This window comes from Scyliorhinus torazame, chromosome 18, assembly GCF_047496885.1.
Source record: "Scyliorhinus torazame isolate Kashiwa2021f chromosome 18, sScyTor2.1, whole genome shotgun sequence".
Lineage (NCBI taxonomy): Eukaryota > Metazoa > Chordata > Chondrichthyes > Carcharhiniformes > Scyliorhinidae > Scyliorhinus > Scyliorhinus torazame.
Window position 1 is genome coordinate 103,379,779 of NC_092724.1, and position 15,440 is coordinate 103,395,218.

General features: G+C 48.1%; 1 protein-coding gene across 1 annotated transcript in view; it reads right to left on the bottom strand.

Annotated features, from left to right (window-relative positions):
- Positions 1–15,440, bottom strand: part of LOC140394751 (uncharacterized) — a 117,446-nt gene that overhangs the window by 48,184 nt on the left and 53,822 nt on the right. The window contains 2 exon segments of the mRNA XM_072481969.1: positions 1,650–1,682; positions 2,789–2,864. Coding sequence (XP_072338070.1) covers positions 1,650–1,682; positions 2,789–2,864 — 109 coding nt within the window.

The following is a 15,440-nucleotide window of genomic DNA, read 5'->3' on the forward strand; positions in this document are numbered from 1 at the left end:
TACACTTGAATACAACACTAGCCACGAGGCAATTGCAAAAGAATAAAACCTTAGAAAATAAATATCAAAAAATACATAGACGACATGGAAGCACACATCAAAGCACAAGCACAAACAAAAGACTGCACATACACAAAAGAAAGCTGGTTCAGATCTGGCACGCGATTCTCCGACCCCCCCCCCCCCCCACCGGGTTGGAGAATCGCTGGGGGCTGACGTGAATCCCGCCCCTGCCGTGTCCCGAATTCTCTGCCACCAGAGATTCGGCGGGGGCGGGATTCGCGCCGGTCGGCGGGCCCACCGCCGGCAATTCTCCGGTCCGCAATGGGCCGAAGTCCCGCCACTGTCAACCCTCTCCCGCCGGCGTGGATTAAACCACCTTTTGAACGGCGGGACAAGGCAGCGCGGGCGGGCTCCGGGGTCCTGGGGGGGTGGGGGGGGGCGACCTGGCCCCGGGGGGGTGCCTCCATGGTGGCCTCGCCCGTGATCGGGGCCCGCCGATCCGCGGGCGGGCCTGTGCCGTGATGGCACTCTTTTTCTTCCGCCTTCGCCATGGTCTTCACTATGGCGGAGGCGGAAGAGACCCCCTCCCCTGCGCATGCGCGGGGATGACGTCAGCAGCCGCTGACGCTCCCGCGCATGCGTCGCCCGGTGAAGACCTTTCGCCGCCAGCTGGCGTGGCGCCATAGGCATTTCCCGCTAGCCGGCGGAGCGGAAACCACTCTGCCGCGGGCCTAGCCCCTCAAGGTGAGGGCTTGGCCCCTAAAGGTGAGGAGACTTCCGCACCTTTGGGGCGGCCCGACGCCGGAGTGGTTCTTGCCACTCCATTACGCCGGAACCCCCCCCGCCCCGCCGGGTAGGGGAGAATCCCGCCCCTGGTCTTTGTCTTTGGTTTAACCCTCTTCTTTGTGTGCTATTGGTACCTCACCCTGAGAAGTAGCCCTTCAGTTTGTTTAACTGAATGTCTGTAACTTAGGTGATAAGTTCTTGGACACCCATTGGATTTTAATTGCTGCGGTATGACATCAGTGTTGAGCCTGAAACCTGCTTTGATTCATGTATATCAACCTTGTAAGAAATTATAAGAGCGAACATGAGGCTCGATTTCCGCCCCGCCGCGCCACATTTCTGTTTCACCCCGCCGGCGGGATGCTCCATTACGCCAGCAGGCCGATGGGGGTTCCCATTGTGGGGCAGCCCCACGCCATCGGGAAACCCCCGGGCTGCCGGCAAAACGGAACAGCCCGCTGGCGGAGAATCCAGCCCATCTTTACACTGGATACAAAGGCTTAATTGATTATATGAGTTTAACTCGCCCCTGTATGAATTAAACTAGATTCTATCACTTCCCAAATGAACCCCTTCCATGTTGATCGATAACAAGTCTCCCATGAATTGGGGGGTGCATAGTCACCCATGAATCGGGAGGTGCATATGACCTCTTCAGGGATTCTTTGAAGATATCGCTGAAGTGTTTCCCCATACCTCCTGGCATTCTCCTATCACAGGACAATTATTCAATTACTGTGTGTCAAATGGCCTGATATCATGCTCTACGTGAAGTAATACAGGAAGAGGCCAATCAGCCCCTCGAACATATTCCACCATTCTTTTGGGCCATGTTTGATTGAAAGTTTAATTCCACTTACTTGACATTGTTCCATGTCTTTTGACAGCCTTATCTGTCAATATTATAAACAGAAAAAGTTGGAAATACTCAGCAGGTCAGAAACAGAGTTAATGGTTCCAATTTTAAGTCTGTGTGAATGAATGGGTTTTGAATAAATTAAAATCTTATCCAATGTTACAGGGCATTGACTTTATATCAGTACTGGCAAAATTTAACAGGTTTCAAGCAAGTAAGAAAGGCAGGGAATATGGAGAGGGAGGGGAAGAACAAAAGGGCATGTATGTGATAGGATGGAAGACAGGGTGATTAAATGGTAAATGGGATTATGAGGCAAGGCAAAAGGTGGTGTGAATAGGATGAGAAAAGAAACACGGAGCACAGTGGTTAGTACTGTTATTTCACAGCTCCAGGGTCCCAGGTTTGATTCCTGGCCTGGGTCACTGACTGTGCAGAGTCTGCATGTTCTCCCCGTCTCTGCGTGGGTTACCTCCGGATGCTCTGGTTTCCCCCACAGTCCAAAGATGTGCATGAAATGAAATGAAATGAAAATTGCTTATTGTCACAAGTAGGCTTCAAATGAAGTTACTGTGAAAAGCCCCTAGTCGCCACATTCCGGTGCCTGTTCGGGGAGGCTGGTACAGAAATTGAACTGTGCTGCTGGCCTGCCTTGGTCTGCTTTAAAAGCCAGCAATTTAGCCCTGTGCTAAACCAGCCCCTGACTGTTAGGTGGATTGGCCATGCTAAATTGCCCTGAGTGTCTAAAAAGGTTAGGTGGGGTTTCTGGGTTGAGGGGATAGGGTGGGGGTGTGGGCTTAAGTGGGGTGCTCTTTCCAAGGGCCGGTGCAGACCTGATGACCTGAATGGCCTCCTTCTGCACTGTAAATTCTATGACTCTAAAAGCTGACTCTCGTGATGTTCTAAGAAACTCTACAAATATTACATTTGGTGGTTCTCAAGTGTATCTATGTTCATCTCGATTTGACTGATTCTCGCTCAGAATCTCTAGCCCAGATGTTTACTGAATTGGGCTGACTCAGGAGCCCTTTAAAAATGGCGGGTGATACACATTTCCTGGATTTCTGTCCCATTCCTGTTTCCAGCTATTTTTGCTGGTCAGGATAAGGGTGCAGGTTGCCCACCAATATGCATCACTCCCACCTTTGCTAGTCCCATGGTGGGGCTGCCGATTTCAACCACTGCACCCTCCATTTGCAATTTCTGAGGAGTTCCGTCACTTTGGCAAGAATAGGTGGTTCAAGGCAACTCAGAGGAGTCATAAGCCATTGGGAACATAAGAACATGAGAACTAGGAGCAGGAATAGGCCATCTGGCCCCTCGAGCCTGCTCCACCATTCAATGAGATCATGGCTGATCTTTTGTGGACTCGGCTCCACTTTCCGGCCCGAACACCATAACCCTTAATCCCTTTATTCTTCAAAAAACTATCTATCTTTATCTAAAAACATTTAATGAAGGAGCCTCTACTGCTTCACTGGGCAAGGAATTCCATAGATTCACAGCCCTTTGGGTGAAGAAGTTCCTCCTAAACTCAGTCCTAAATCTACTTCCCTTTATTTTGAGGCTATGCCCCCTAGTTCTGCTTTCACCCGCCAGTGGAAACAACCTGCCCGCATCTATCCTATCTATTCCCTTCATAATTTTATATGTTTCTATAACATCCCCCCTCATCCTTCTAAATTCCAACGAGTACAGTCCCAGTCTACTCAACCTCTCCTCGTAATCCAACCCCTTCAGCTCTGGGATTAACCTAGTGAATCTCCTCTGCACACCCTCCAGTGCCAGTACGTCCTTTCTCAAGTAAGGAAACCAAAACTGAACACAATACTCCAGGTGTGGCCTCACTAACACCTTACACAATTGCAGCAGAACCTCCCTAGTCTTAAACTCCATCCCTCTAGCAGTGAAGGGCAAAATTCCATTCACCTTCTTAATCACCTGTTGCACTTGTAAACCAACTTTTTGTGACTCATGCACTAGCACACCCAGGTCTCTCTGCACAGCAGCATGTTTTAATATTTTATCATTTAAATAATAATCCCTTTTGCTGTTATTCCTACCAAAATGGATAACCTCACATTTGTCAACATTGTATTCCATCTGCCAGACCCTAGCCCATTCACTTAGCCTATCCAAATCCCTCTGCAGACTTCCAGTATCCTCTGCACTTTTTGCTTTACCACTCATCTTAGTGTCGTCTACAAACTTGGACACATTGCCCTTGGTCCCCAACTCCAAATCATCTATGTAAATTGTGAACAATTGTGGGCCCAACCCTGTTCCCTGAGGGACACCACTAGCTACTGATTGCCAACCAGAGAAATACCCATGAATCCCCACTCTTCGCTTTCTATTAATTAACCGATCCTCTATCCATGCTACTACTTTCCCCTTAATGCCATGCATCTTTATCTTATGCAGCAACCTTTTGTGTGGCACCTTGTCAAAGGCTTTCTGGAAATCCAGATATACCACATCCATTGGCTCCCTGTTATCTACCGCACTGGTAATGTCCTCAAAAAATTCTACTAAAATCGTTAGGCACGACCTGCCCTTTATGAACCCATGCTGCGTCTGCCCAATGGGACAATTTCCATCCTAATGCCTCGCTATTTCTTCCTTGATGATAGATTCCAGCATCTTCCCTACTACCGAAGTTCAGCTCACTGGCCTATAATTACCCGCTTTCTGCCTACCTCCTTTTTTAAACAGTGGTGTCACGTTTGCTAATTTCCAATCTGCCGGGACCACTCCAGAGTCTAGTGAATTTTGGTAAATTATCACTAGTGCATTTGCAATTTCCCTAGCCATCTCTTTTAGCACTCTGGGATGTATTCCATCAGGGCCAGGAGACTTGTCTACCTTTAGCCTCATTAGCTTCCCCATCACTACCTCCTTAGTGATAACAATCCTCTCAAGGTCCTCACCTGTCATCGCCTCATTTCCATCAGTCACTGGCATGTTATTTGTGTCTTCCACTGTGAAGACTGACCCAAAAAACCTGTTCAGTTCCTCAGCAATTTCCTCATCTCCCATTATTAAATCTCCCTTCTCATCCTCTAAAGGACCAATATTTACCTTAGCCACTCTTTTTTGTTTTATATATTTGTAGAAACTTTTACTATCTTTTTAAATTCTGAGCAAGTTTACTCTCATAATCTATCTTACTCTTCTTTATAGCTTTTTTAGTAGCTTTCTGTTGCCCCCTAAAGATTTCCCAGTCCTCTAGTCTCCCGCTAATCTTTGCTACTTTATATGCTTTTTCCTTCAATTTGATACTCTTCCTTATTTCCTTAGATATCCATGGTCGATTTTCCCTCTTTCTACTGTCCTTCCTTTTTGTTGGTATAAACATTTGCTGAGCACTGTGAAAAATCGCTTGGAAGGTTCTCCACTGTTCCTCAACTGTTTCACCATAAAGTCTTTGCTCCCAGTCTACCTTCTTCTCTCATCCCATTGTAATCTCCTTTGTTTAAGCACAAAACACTAATGTTTGATTTTACCTTCTCACCCTCCATCTGTACTTTAAATTCCACCATATTGTGATCGCTCCTTCCGAAAGGATCCCTAACCATGAGATCATGAATCAATCCTGTCTCATTACACAGGACCAGATCTAGGACCGCTTGTTCCCTCGTAGGTTCCATTACATACTGTTCTAGGAAACTATCGCGGATACATTCTATTAATCCCTCCCCAAGGCTGCCTTGACTGACCTGGTTAAACCAATCGACATGTAGATTAAAATCCCCCATGATAACTGCTGTACCATTTCTACATGCATCCATTATTTCTTTGTTTATTGCCTTCCCCACCATAATGTTACTATTTGGTGGCCTATAGACTACTCCTATCAGTCACTTTTTCGCCTTATTATTCCTGATTTCCACCCAAATGGATTCAACCTTATCCTCCATAGCACCGATGTCATCCCTTACTATTGCCCGGATGGCATCCTCAAATAACAGAGCTACACCACCTCCCTTACCATCCACTCTATCCTTCCGAATAGTTTGATACCCTTGGATATTTAACTCCCAGTCGTGACCATCCTTTAACCATGTTTCAGTAATGGCCACTAAGTCATAGTCATTCACGATGATTTGCGCCATCAACTCATTTACCTTATTCCGAATACTACGAGCATTCAGGTAAAGTACACTTATGTTGGCTTTTTTTACCTCTGTTTTGAATCTTAACACCTCGATCAATAACCTCTCCTAAGTTATATTTCCTCTTAACTTTTCTCCTAATTTTCCTTGTCGTTGAACCCATATCTTCATGTAACAACCTGATGCGTCGCTTACCATTAATGTTTTTACTTCCCATTTTATTCCTTTCAGTATTACTTGTCCTATTCTCTGAGCTCCCCTCAGTCACTGTACCTTGTACTGTCGCCCTTTTTGAGTTTTGACTGTGGCGTCTCTGCCTTACACTTTCCTCCTTACTGCCTTTTGTTTCTGTCCCTGTTTTAATACCTTCCAACTTCCTGCATCGGTTCCCATCCCCCTGCCACATAAGTTTAAACCCTCCCCAACAGCTCTAGCAAACACCCCCCAGGACATCGGTTCCAGTCCTGCCCAGATGCAGACCGTCCGGTTTGTACTGGTCCCACCTCCCCAGAACCGGTTCCAATGCCTCAGGAATTCGAATCCCTCCCTCTTGCACCATCTCTCGAGCCATGCATTCATCCCATCTATCCTGACATTCCTACTCTGACTCGCTCGTGGCACTGGTAGCAATCCAGAGATTACTACCTTTGAGGTCCTACTGGAAGCCCCTGTACCAATCAGTGAACAAAAAAAAGTTACCTGTTAGCCTTTGAAATGCCACGCCGTATGGGAGAATCGCTGTTCGCGCCATTTTTTCCCAGGGCGCTGGTCCAACGCTGTTCCGCCATTCTCCCAAACGGCGAGAACGGCTTCATCGAGGTCTGCGCCGCGCCTGCTGATTCTCTGGGCCCCCCCGCTATTCAGCGGCCTGGATGGGCCGAAGTCCCGACGGTGTGAACCCAGGTCACGGCGTCGCCGTTCACCTCTGGTAAATAAATTTGTCTACCAGTTGTGCTGGCTGACGATGTGGAGGAAGGAGGTGAATGGCCGGCCTCACCGTAGGCAGCAGGAGGTGGCATCCCCAGCCGGTGCTGGGGGCTGGTGGGATGGTTCTTGGAGGAGGATGCTGCAATGCCTGGGGCGGGGGGGGGGGGGGGGGGGGAGGGGTTCTCGGTGAAGGATGCCGTAATGCCCGGGGGGGGGGGCTAGTTCTCGGAGAAGGATGCCGCAATGCCCGGGGGGGGGGGGGAGTTCTCGGAGAAGGATGCCGCAATGCCCGGGAGGAGGGGGGGTGGTTCTCGGAGAATAATGCCGCCATGCTGGGGGTCGGGGTGGGGGGGCGGGGGGGGGGGTGTTAGCAGGGGCTGGAGGAAGGAGTAGAGAACAGAGCGGGGGTGGAGGAAGGAGGAGGGCGTGGAGGAAGGAGCAGGGGTCAGGGCAAGGAGGAGGGGGTGGAGGAAAGAGGAGGGGCTGGAGGAATGAGGAGGGAGTGGGAGAAATGATGCCGTTAGGGGGGGTTGAGGGCGGGCAAGGTTACCCGCGGGAGCGACATGCCAGCCGGCCTGCCATGGCAGGACGGTGGCGAAGACATGCTTCCAAGTGCAGGTCATGCTGATGGGCCGAGTCAAGTGGTGCCGCAATGAGGAGGGACAGGGTTAAGAGGGCAGTGGACGGATACTGTGGGCAGGGCGAAGATTGCATGTGTGTCTGCAGCGGTACAAGGCAGCCGGGGCACCCATGTACCCCATGGGCCCTGGCTGTCGAGGTGTCAAAGCGCCATCGTTAAACATTTTGTTGTCTCTCCTTCCCAACCCCCCCCCCCCCATTCGTGTAGGTCGTCATGTTTGCGCACCATCCAGCTATGTTTGCTGCCGTGGCGGGTGCGGCTGCCCTGCAGGTAGTTATTTGGCGCCGCCGCCGAAAGCGGTTCAGAGCAGTTGCTGGAGCGATAGTTGCAGTATAGGGACTGGCTGCAGCGGGCTCAGTGCGAGCAGCTCATACTGCAGACCCTCCCGCCCAACAGGTGCATGAGGAGGCGGAGGGTGACAATGACCACCACATCGTCGGGCATGTGGCGGATGAGGATTCGAATCCTGATGGGGCGCAGGGGGAGGAGGTGCCCCATGCGGCCTCGAGTGTACTGGGACCGCATGTCGTTCCAGGAGCTTCCGGATACGGCATGCAGGAGGAGACTCCAATTGAGTTGGGAGACCGTGGCACATATATGCCACCTCATGGCGCGCCTGCCACCATGTTGAAATGGGAAAGGACATGCTATCCCGGTGACCGTGAAGGTCACGGTTGCCCTCAATTTCTTCGCCACGGGGTCCTTCCAGGCTCCGAGCGGGGACCTGTCTGGAATCTCGCAGGCGTCGGTGCACCAGTGCATCCGGGCCGCCACCGAGCCCTGTATGACATCGCCGACAGAGACAGTAATTTTCCGGAGGACCGCGCACACCAGGCTGACCGGGCAGCGGGATTCACCTCCGTGGCCAGGATGCCGATGGTCCAGGGGGTGATTGATGGGGTGCACATCGGCATGCGTCCACCCTTGGATAACAGGGACATTTTCCTGAACAGGAAGGGGAACTACTCGATGAGCATTCAGGTGGTCTGTGACTATCGCATGAAGATAATGAACGAGAGCGCCCAGTACCCTGGCAGAGTGCTTGATGCTTTCATACTGGCTCATTCTTTCATCCCCGCTATTTTCGAGGGGCCCCCCCACCAACCCGGCTGAGGGGCCGGTTGCTGGGCGACCACGGTTAACTGTTGCGGTTGTACTGGGAGTGATCCGGAGGGATAGGCTGACGACGCCTATACGGAGGCCACAGACTAACGCGGAGACCCGCTATAATGATGCCAATGCAGCGACCAGGGGTGTTGTGGAGAGGTGCTTTGGCCTCCTGAAGATGAGATTCCGGTGCCTGGACAGCTCTGGAGGGGCCCTGCAGTACCACCCCGACAGTGTTGGGCGCATAGTTGTGGTCTGCTGTGTGGACATTGCCCAACAGAGAGGTGATGTCCTGGAGGAGGATGCACAGGGTGAGCCTGATGAGGGCCTCGCCTCTGCACATGAGGAGGAGGAGGATGGGGAGGGGGGGCGCACAGACATGACCTGGGGGCGGGATATGGCCGGGAGGCTGCACGACGACACCGGCTAGGCGAGCGAGCATGCGAGACGTTGATAGCCGCACGTTTCACTAACTAGGGGGAGGGCATCGTTGAGCTAGGCACTTGCACCACGTATCGCGCACAACTGCACCACCCAGCACCCCCCACTTCCCGCACCAGCGCACAACCTTACTGCCCACACCACCACTTTCACACCACCTTACACCTGCGGCACATCGTGAATGTTTTAACTCAGTTGCTTGTGCCAGCGGATGTGACCAGTGCCATGTTGAATGATGACAATCCGCTCTGCGATGAGCTGTGAGCTCCGGATCACTCGACAATATCTGACTCATGGCCATAGCTAAACCCTCCACCTCGGTGGTCCCTGTATGCAGCAGGAGTTCAGGGAGCAAGGCAGAAAGTTAAAAGACAGGACCTCTCGGGTTGTAATCTCGGGATTACTCCCTGTGCCACGTGCCAGTGAGGCTAGAAATAGGAAGATAGAGCAGTAAACACATGGCTAAACAGCTGGTGTAGGAGGGAGGGTTTCCGTTATCTGGACCACTGGGAGCTCTTCCGGGGCAGGTGTGACCTATATAAGAAGGACGGGTTGCATCTAAACTGGAGAGGCATAAATATCCTGGCCGCGAGGTTTGTTAGTGTCACACGGGAGGGTTTAAACTAGTATGGCAGGGGGGTGGGTACGGGAGCAATAGGTCAGAAGGTGAGAGCATTGAGAGAGAACTAGGGAATAGGGCCAGTATGGCTCTGAGGCAGAGCAGACAGGGTGAAGTTGCTGAACACAGCGGGTCTGGTGGCCTGAAGTGCATATGTTTTAATGCAAGAAGTATTACGGGTAAGGCAGATGAACTTCGAGCTTGGATTAGTACTTGGAACTATGATGTTGTTGCCATTACAGAGACCTGGTTGAGGGAAGGGCAGGATTGGCAGCTAAACATTCCAGGATTTAGATGTTTCAGGCGGGATAGAGAGGGATGTAAAATGGGTGGCGGAGTTGCGCTACTGGTTAGGGAGAATATCACAGCTGTACTACGGGAGTACACCTCGGAGGGCAGTGTGGCTATCTGGGTAGAGATCAGGAATAAGAAGGGTGCAGTCACAATGTTGGGGATTTATTACAGGCCTCCCAACAGCCAGCGGGAGATAGAGGAGCAGATAGGTAGACAGATTTTGGAAAAGAGTAAAAACAACAGGGTTGTTGTGATGGGAGACTTCAACTTCCCCAATATTGACTGGGACTCACTTAGTGCCAGGGGCTTAGACGGGGCAGAGTTTGTAAGGAGCATCCAGGAGAGCTTCTTAAAACAATATGTAGACAGTCCAACTAGGGAAGGGGCTGTACTGGACCTGGTATTGGGGAATGAGCCCGGCCAGGTGGTAGAAGTTTCAGTAGGGGAGCATTTCGGGAACAGTGACCACAATTCAGTAAGTTTTAAAGTGCTGGGGACAAGGATAAGAGTGGTTCTAGGGTGAATGTGCTAAATTTGAGGAAGGCTAATTATAACAATATTAGGCGGGAACTGAAGAACATACCTTGGGGGCGGATATTTGAGGGTAAATCAACATCTGACATGTGGGAGGCTTTCAAGTGTCAGTTGAAAGGAATTCAGGACCGGCATGTTCCTGTGAGGAAGAAGGATAAATACAGCAATTTTCGGGAACCTTGGATAACGAGAGATATTGTAGGCCTCGTCAAAAAGAAAAAGGCAGCATTTGTCAGGGCTAGAAGGCTGGGAACAGACGAAGCCTGTGTGGAATATAAGGAAAGTAGGAAGGAACTTAAGCAAGGAGTCAGGAGGGCTAGAAGGGGTCACAGAAAGTCATTGGCAAATAGGGTTAAGGAAAATCCCAAGGCTTTTTACACGTACATAAACAGCAAGAGGGTAGCCAGAGAAAGGGTTGGCCCACTGAAGGATAGGCGAGGGAATCTATGTGTGGAGCCAGAGGAAATGAGCGAGGTACTAAATGAATACTTTGCATCAGTATTCACCAACGAGAAGGAATTGGTAGATGTTGAGTCTGGAGAAGGGTGTGTAGATAGCCTGGGTCACATTGAGATCCAAAAAGACGAGGTGTTGGGCGTCTTGAAAAATATTAAGGTAGATAAGTCCCCAGGGCCTGATGGGATCTACCGCAGAATACTGAAGGAGGCTAGAGAGGAAATTACTGAGGCCTTGACAGAAATCTTTGGATCCTCACTGTCTTCAGGTGATGTCCCGGAGGACTGGAGAATAGCCAATGTTGTTCCTTTGTTTAAGAAGGGTAGCAAGGATAATCCAGGGAACTACAGGCCGGTGAGCCTTACGTCTGTGGTAGGGAAATTCCTGGAGAGAATTCTTCGAGACAGGATCTACTCCCATTTGGAAGCAAATGGACATATTAGTGAGAGGCAGCATGGTTTTGTGAAGGGGAGGTCGTGTCTCACTAACTTGATAGAGTTTTTCGAAGAGGTCACAAAGATGATTGATGCAGGTAGGGCAGTGGATGTTGTCTCTATGGACTTCAGTAAGGCCTTTGACAAGGTCCCTCATAGTAGACAAGTACAAATGGTGAAGTCATACGGGATCAGGGGTGAGCTGGCAAGGTGGATACAGAACTGGCTAGATCATAGAAGGCAGAGAGTAGCAATGGAAGGATGTTTTTCTAATTGGAGGGCTGTGACTAGTGGTGTTCTGCAGGGATCAGTGCTGGGACCTTTGCTGTTTGTAGTATACATACATGATTTGGAGGAAAATGTAACTGGTCTGATTAGTAAGTTTGCAGACGACACAAAGGTTGGTGGAATTGTGGATAGCGATGAGGACTGTCAGAGGATACAGCAGGATTTAGATTGTTTGGAGACTTGGGTGGAGAGATGGCAGATGGAGTTTAACCTGGACAAATGTGAGGTAATGCATTTTGGAAGGTCTAATGCAGGTAGGGAATATACAGTGAATGGTAGAACCCTCCAGTCAGAGAGATCTAGGAGTACAGGTCCACAGGTCACTGAAAGGAGAAGGTAGTCAAGAAGGCATATGGCATGCTTGCCTTCATTGGCCGGGGCATTGAGTATAAGAATTGGCAAGTCATGTTGCAGCTGTATAGAACCTTAGTTAGGCCACACTTGGAGTATAGTGTTCAATTCTGGTCGCCACACTACCAGAAGGATGTGGAGGCTTTAGAGAGGGTGCAGAAGAGATTTACCAGAATGTTGCTGGTATGGAGGGCATTAGCTATGAGGAGCGGTGGAATAAACTTGGTTTGTTCTCACTGGAACAACGGAGGTTGAGGGGCGACCTGATAGAGGTCTACAAAATTATGAGGGGCATAGACAGAGTGGATAGTCAGAGGCTTTTCCCCAGGATAGAGGGGTCAATTACTAGGGGGCATAGGTTTAAGGTGCGAGGGGCAAGGTTAGAGATGTACGAGGCAAGTTTTTTACACAGAGGGTAGTGGGTGCCTGGAACTCGCTGCCGGAGGAGGTGGTGGAAGCAGGGACGAGAGTGACATTTAAGGGGCATCTTGACAAATACATGAATAGGATGGGAATGGAGGGATACGGACTACGGACCCAGGAAGTGTAGAAGATTGTAGTTTAGTCGGGCAGCATGGTCGTCACGGGCTTGGAGGGCAGAAGGGCCTGTTCCTGTGCTGTACTTTTTTGTTTTTGTTCAGTGATGTCAGAGAGTGGGTGGAGCTGGGCTGTCTGTCAGCTTTTTACTTCTGTTTTAGGCTGTTTGCTGCAGGGTGTGTAGTTTCATTTTCAGAGCTGGATAGCTGCAGTCACAGCCAGAAGGTGCATGAATCTCTCTCTGAAATGTAAAGACTGTAAATAGATCCTGGTGATTTAAAACTAACAACAGTAGTGACTTTAACTTGATGCGCCTCTGGTAAACGGTGTTTTAAGTCTAATGGATGTTAAAAGGAAAGCTTAAAGGATTACTTAGTGTTGTATTCTTTGGGGGTTGTATTTGAATTAATGTTCACTGTATGTTTTTAAAAGGTTAACTTGAGTTCATAGAATAAACATTGTTTTGCTTCAAAAAATACTTTTCCATTTTTGCTGTACCACACCTGTAGAGTGGGCCATGTGCTCCCCATACCACAATCTATTAAAAGTTGTGGGTCAGGTGAACTCCATGATACACTTTGGGGTTCTCTAAACCCTGGCCCATAACAAATTGGGGGCTCGAGGGGGATAAAAGTCTAGATATTGGATTGGCTTAGTGAACTTAAAGCAAGTCAGGGGTGAGCATATTGTGGGTGCTTTTCAGGTGTAGTATTTTAGTTTAAGTGGGGAGTGTGTTGTGGAAAATGGCTTTTTAAGTGGCTCTGAAGTCTTTGGGGGCGGAGACAGTCACACGCAGCACCTTACGGACAGAGACTAAAAGCAGACTTAGATTTGGTGAAAACATTGCAGTTAACATTACCTTACAAAATGCAAAAAGATGAGGTCATTATGGCGGTGGCAAAGTATTTAAAGTTACCTGAGATACAGTTTGACTCATTGGCAATAGCAAAAATTCAGTTGCAAATTAAACAAATGGAACATGAGAAAGAATTAAAGCAGCTTGAATATGAAAAAGAGAGAGAGGAAAAAGAAAGCGAAATAGAGAGAGAGGAAAAAGAGAGAGAAGAAAGGAAAACAGAAAGAATAGCCCGAGCAGAACAAAAAGAAAGAGAAAGGGAGATACAAATCAGGGAAAAAGATAAAGGGAGAGAGTTGAACTTCAGAAAATGGCCATGAAACATGACAGTCAGATAAAATTGGCAGGCATAAAGGGAAACGTACAGTTGGATGATAGTGATAAAGAGCATCATAGTCGAAGGCTTGGTGGGGATCTATTTAAATATGTCCAAGCATTGCCAAGGTTTGACGAGAAGGAGGTAGTTGCCTTTTTCATTTCAGTTTAGAAGGTGGCTAAACAAATGAAATGGCCACAGGACATGTGGGTATTGCTGATTCAAACAAAGCTGGTAGGTAGAGCTAGTGAAGTGTTTGCATCACTATCAGAGGAGGTATTTGAGTCATATGAGGAGGTGAAAAAATCCATCTTAGGTGCATATGAATTAATGCCTCAAGTCTACAGACAAAGGTTTAGAAATTTAAGGAAATAATTTGGTCAAACATACATGGAGTTTGAAAGGACCAAACAGAGTAATTTTGATAGGTGGATCAGGGCTTTGAAAGTAGACCAAACGTATGAAGCTCTCAGAGAAATTATACTTTTGGAGGAGTTTAAAAATTCATTTCCTGATGTAGTGAGAATTCATGTGGAAGAGCAGAGGGTTAAAACTGCGAGATTAGCAGCAGAAATGGCAGATGATTATGAATTAGTCCATAAATCAAAGCTTGGTTTCCGACATCAGTTTCAGCCTGTGAGGGATAGAAACTGGGGACATGAGAAATACCCAAGTGGTAAAGGTAAAGGTGATCTGATGGGAAATAATAAGGAGAGTGTACCTCAGATTGAAAAAGAAATCCAGGAGAGTGGAACAGAAATGAAAAGTTTCAAATGTTTTCACTGTACTAAACTAGGCCATGTAAAGTCACAGTGTTGGTGGTTGAAGAAAAGCACTGGGAATGCTGATGTGGTAAAACAGGATAAGACAGTGGGGTTTGTTAAAGGGTTAAAGGAAAGCCCAAGTGAAGTGAAGGAGGCGCAAAAGATTGTACAACCTGATCAAGAGGTGATTGATCAGAAGGTGCCAGTTCTCTTTAAAGAATTTACTTGTGTGGGTAAAGTTTACTCATGTGTATCAGGAAGAGCAGGTAAAGAAGTCACAATGTTAAGAGATATGGGAGCTAGTCAATGTTTAATGGTCAGAGATGAGGAGTTATGTAGTTTGGGAAGAATGTTGCCAGAAAAGGTGGTAATATGTGCAATTCACGGTGAGAGGAGTAGCGTTCCATTCTACAAGTTAAGGTTGGAAAGTCCAGTGAAGAGTGGTGAAGTGGTAGTAGGAGTAATAGAGAAACTATCTTGTCCAGGAATACAGTTTATCTTGGGTAATGATGTAGCTGGATCGCAGGTGGGAGTGATGCCTATTGTGCTTGATAAGCCAGTGGAAAATCGGATAACTGAAGTGTTGAAGGACAAATATCCTGGGATTTTTCTGGATTGTGTAGTAACAAGATCGCAAAGTCACAGGTTAAGACAAGAGGAGAAATCAAAGAGTGAAGATGACGTTGAAGTGCCATTATCAGAAACTATATTTGATCAGATGGTTGAAAAAGAACAAGAACAGGTGGAGGATGAGGAGGATATTTTTAGTTCAGGAAAATTGGCAGAGTTACAACAGAAAGATATAGAAATAAAACTGATGTATCAGAAAGCATACACGGAAGTGGAATCTGAGTATATACCAGAGTGTTATAACTGTAAAAGTGATGTCTTGATGAGAAAATGGAGACCTTTACATATGCAGGCGGATGAAAAGTGGGCAGAAGTTCATCAAGTAGAATTGACAGTAGGGTATAGAAAGGCAGTGTTGCGAATTGCACATGAGGTACCAGTGGGAGGTCATTTGGGAATAAGGAAAACTCAAGCTAAAATCCAAAAACATTTTTATTGGCCTGGACTACATAAAGATATAGTTAAATTTTGTCAATCATGTCACAC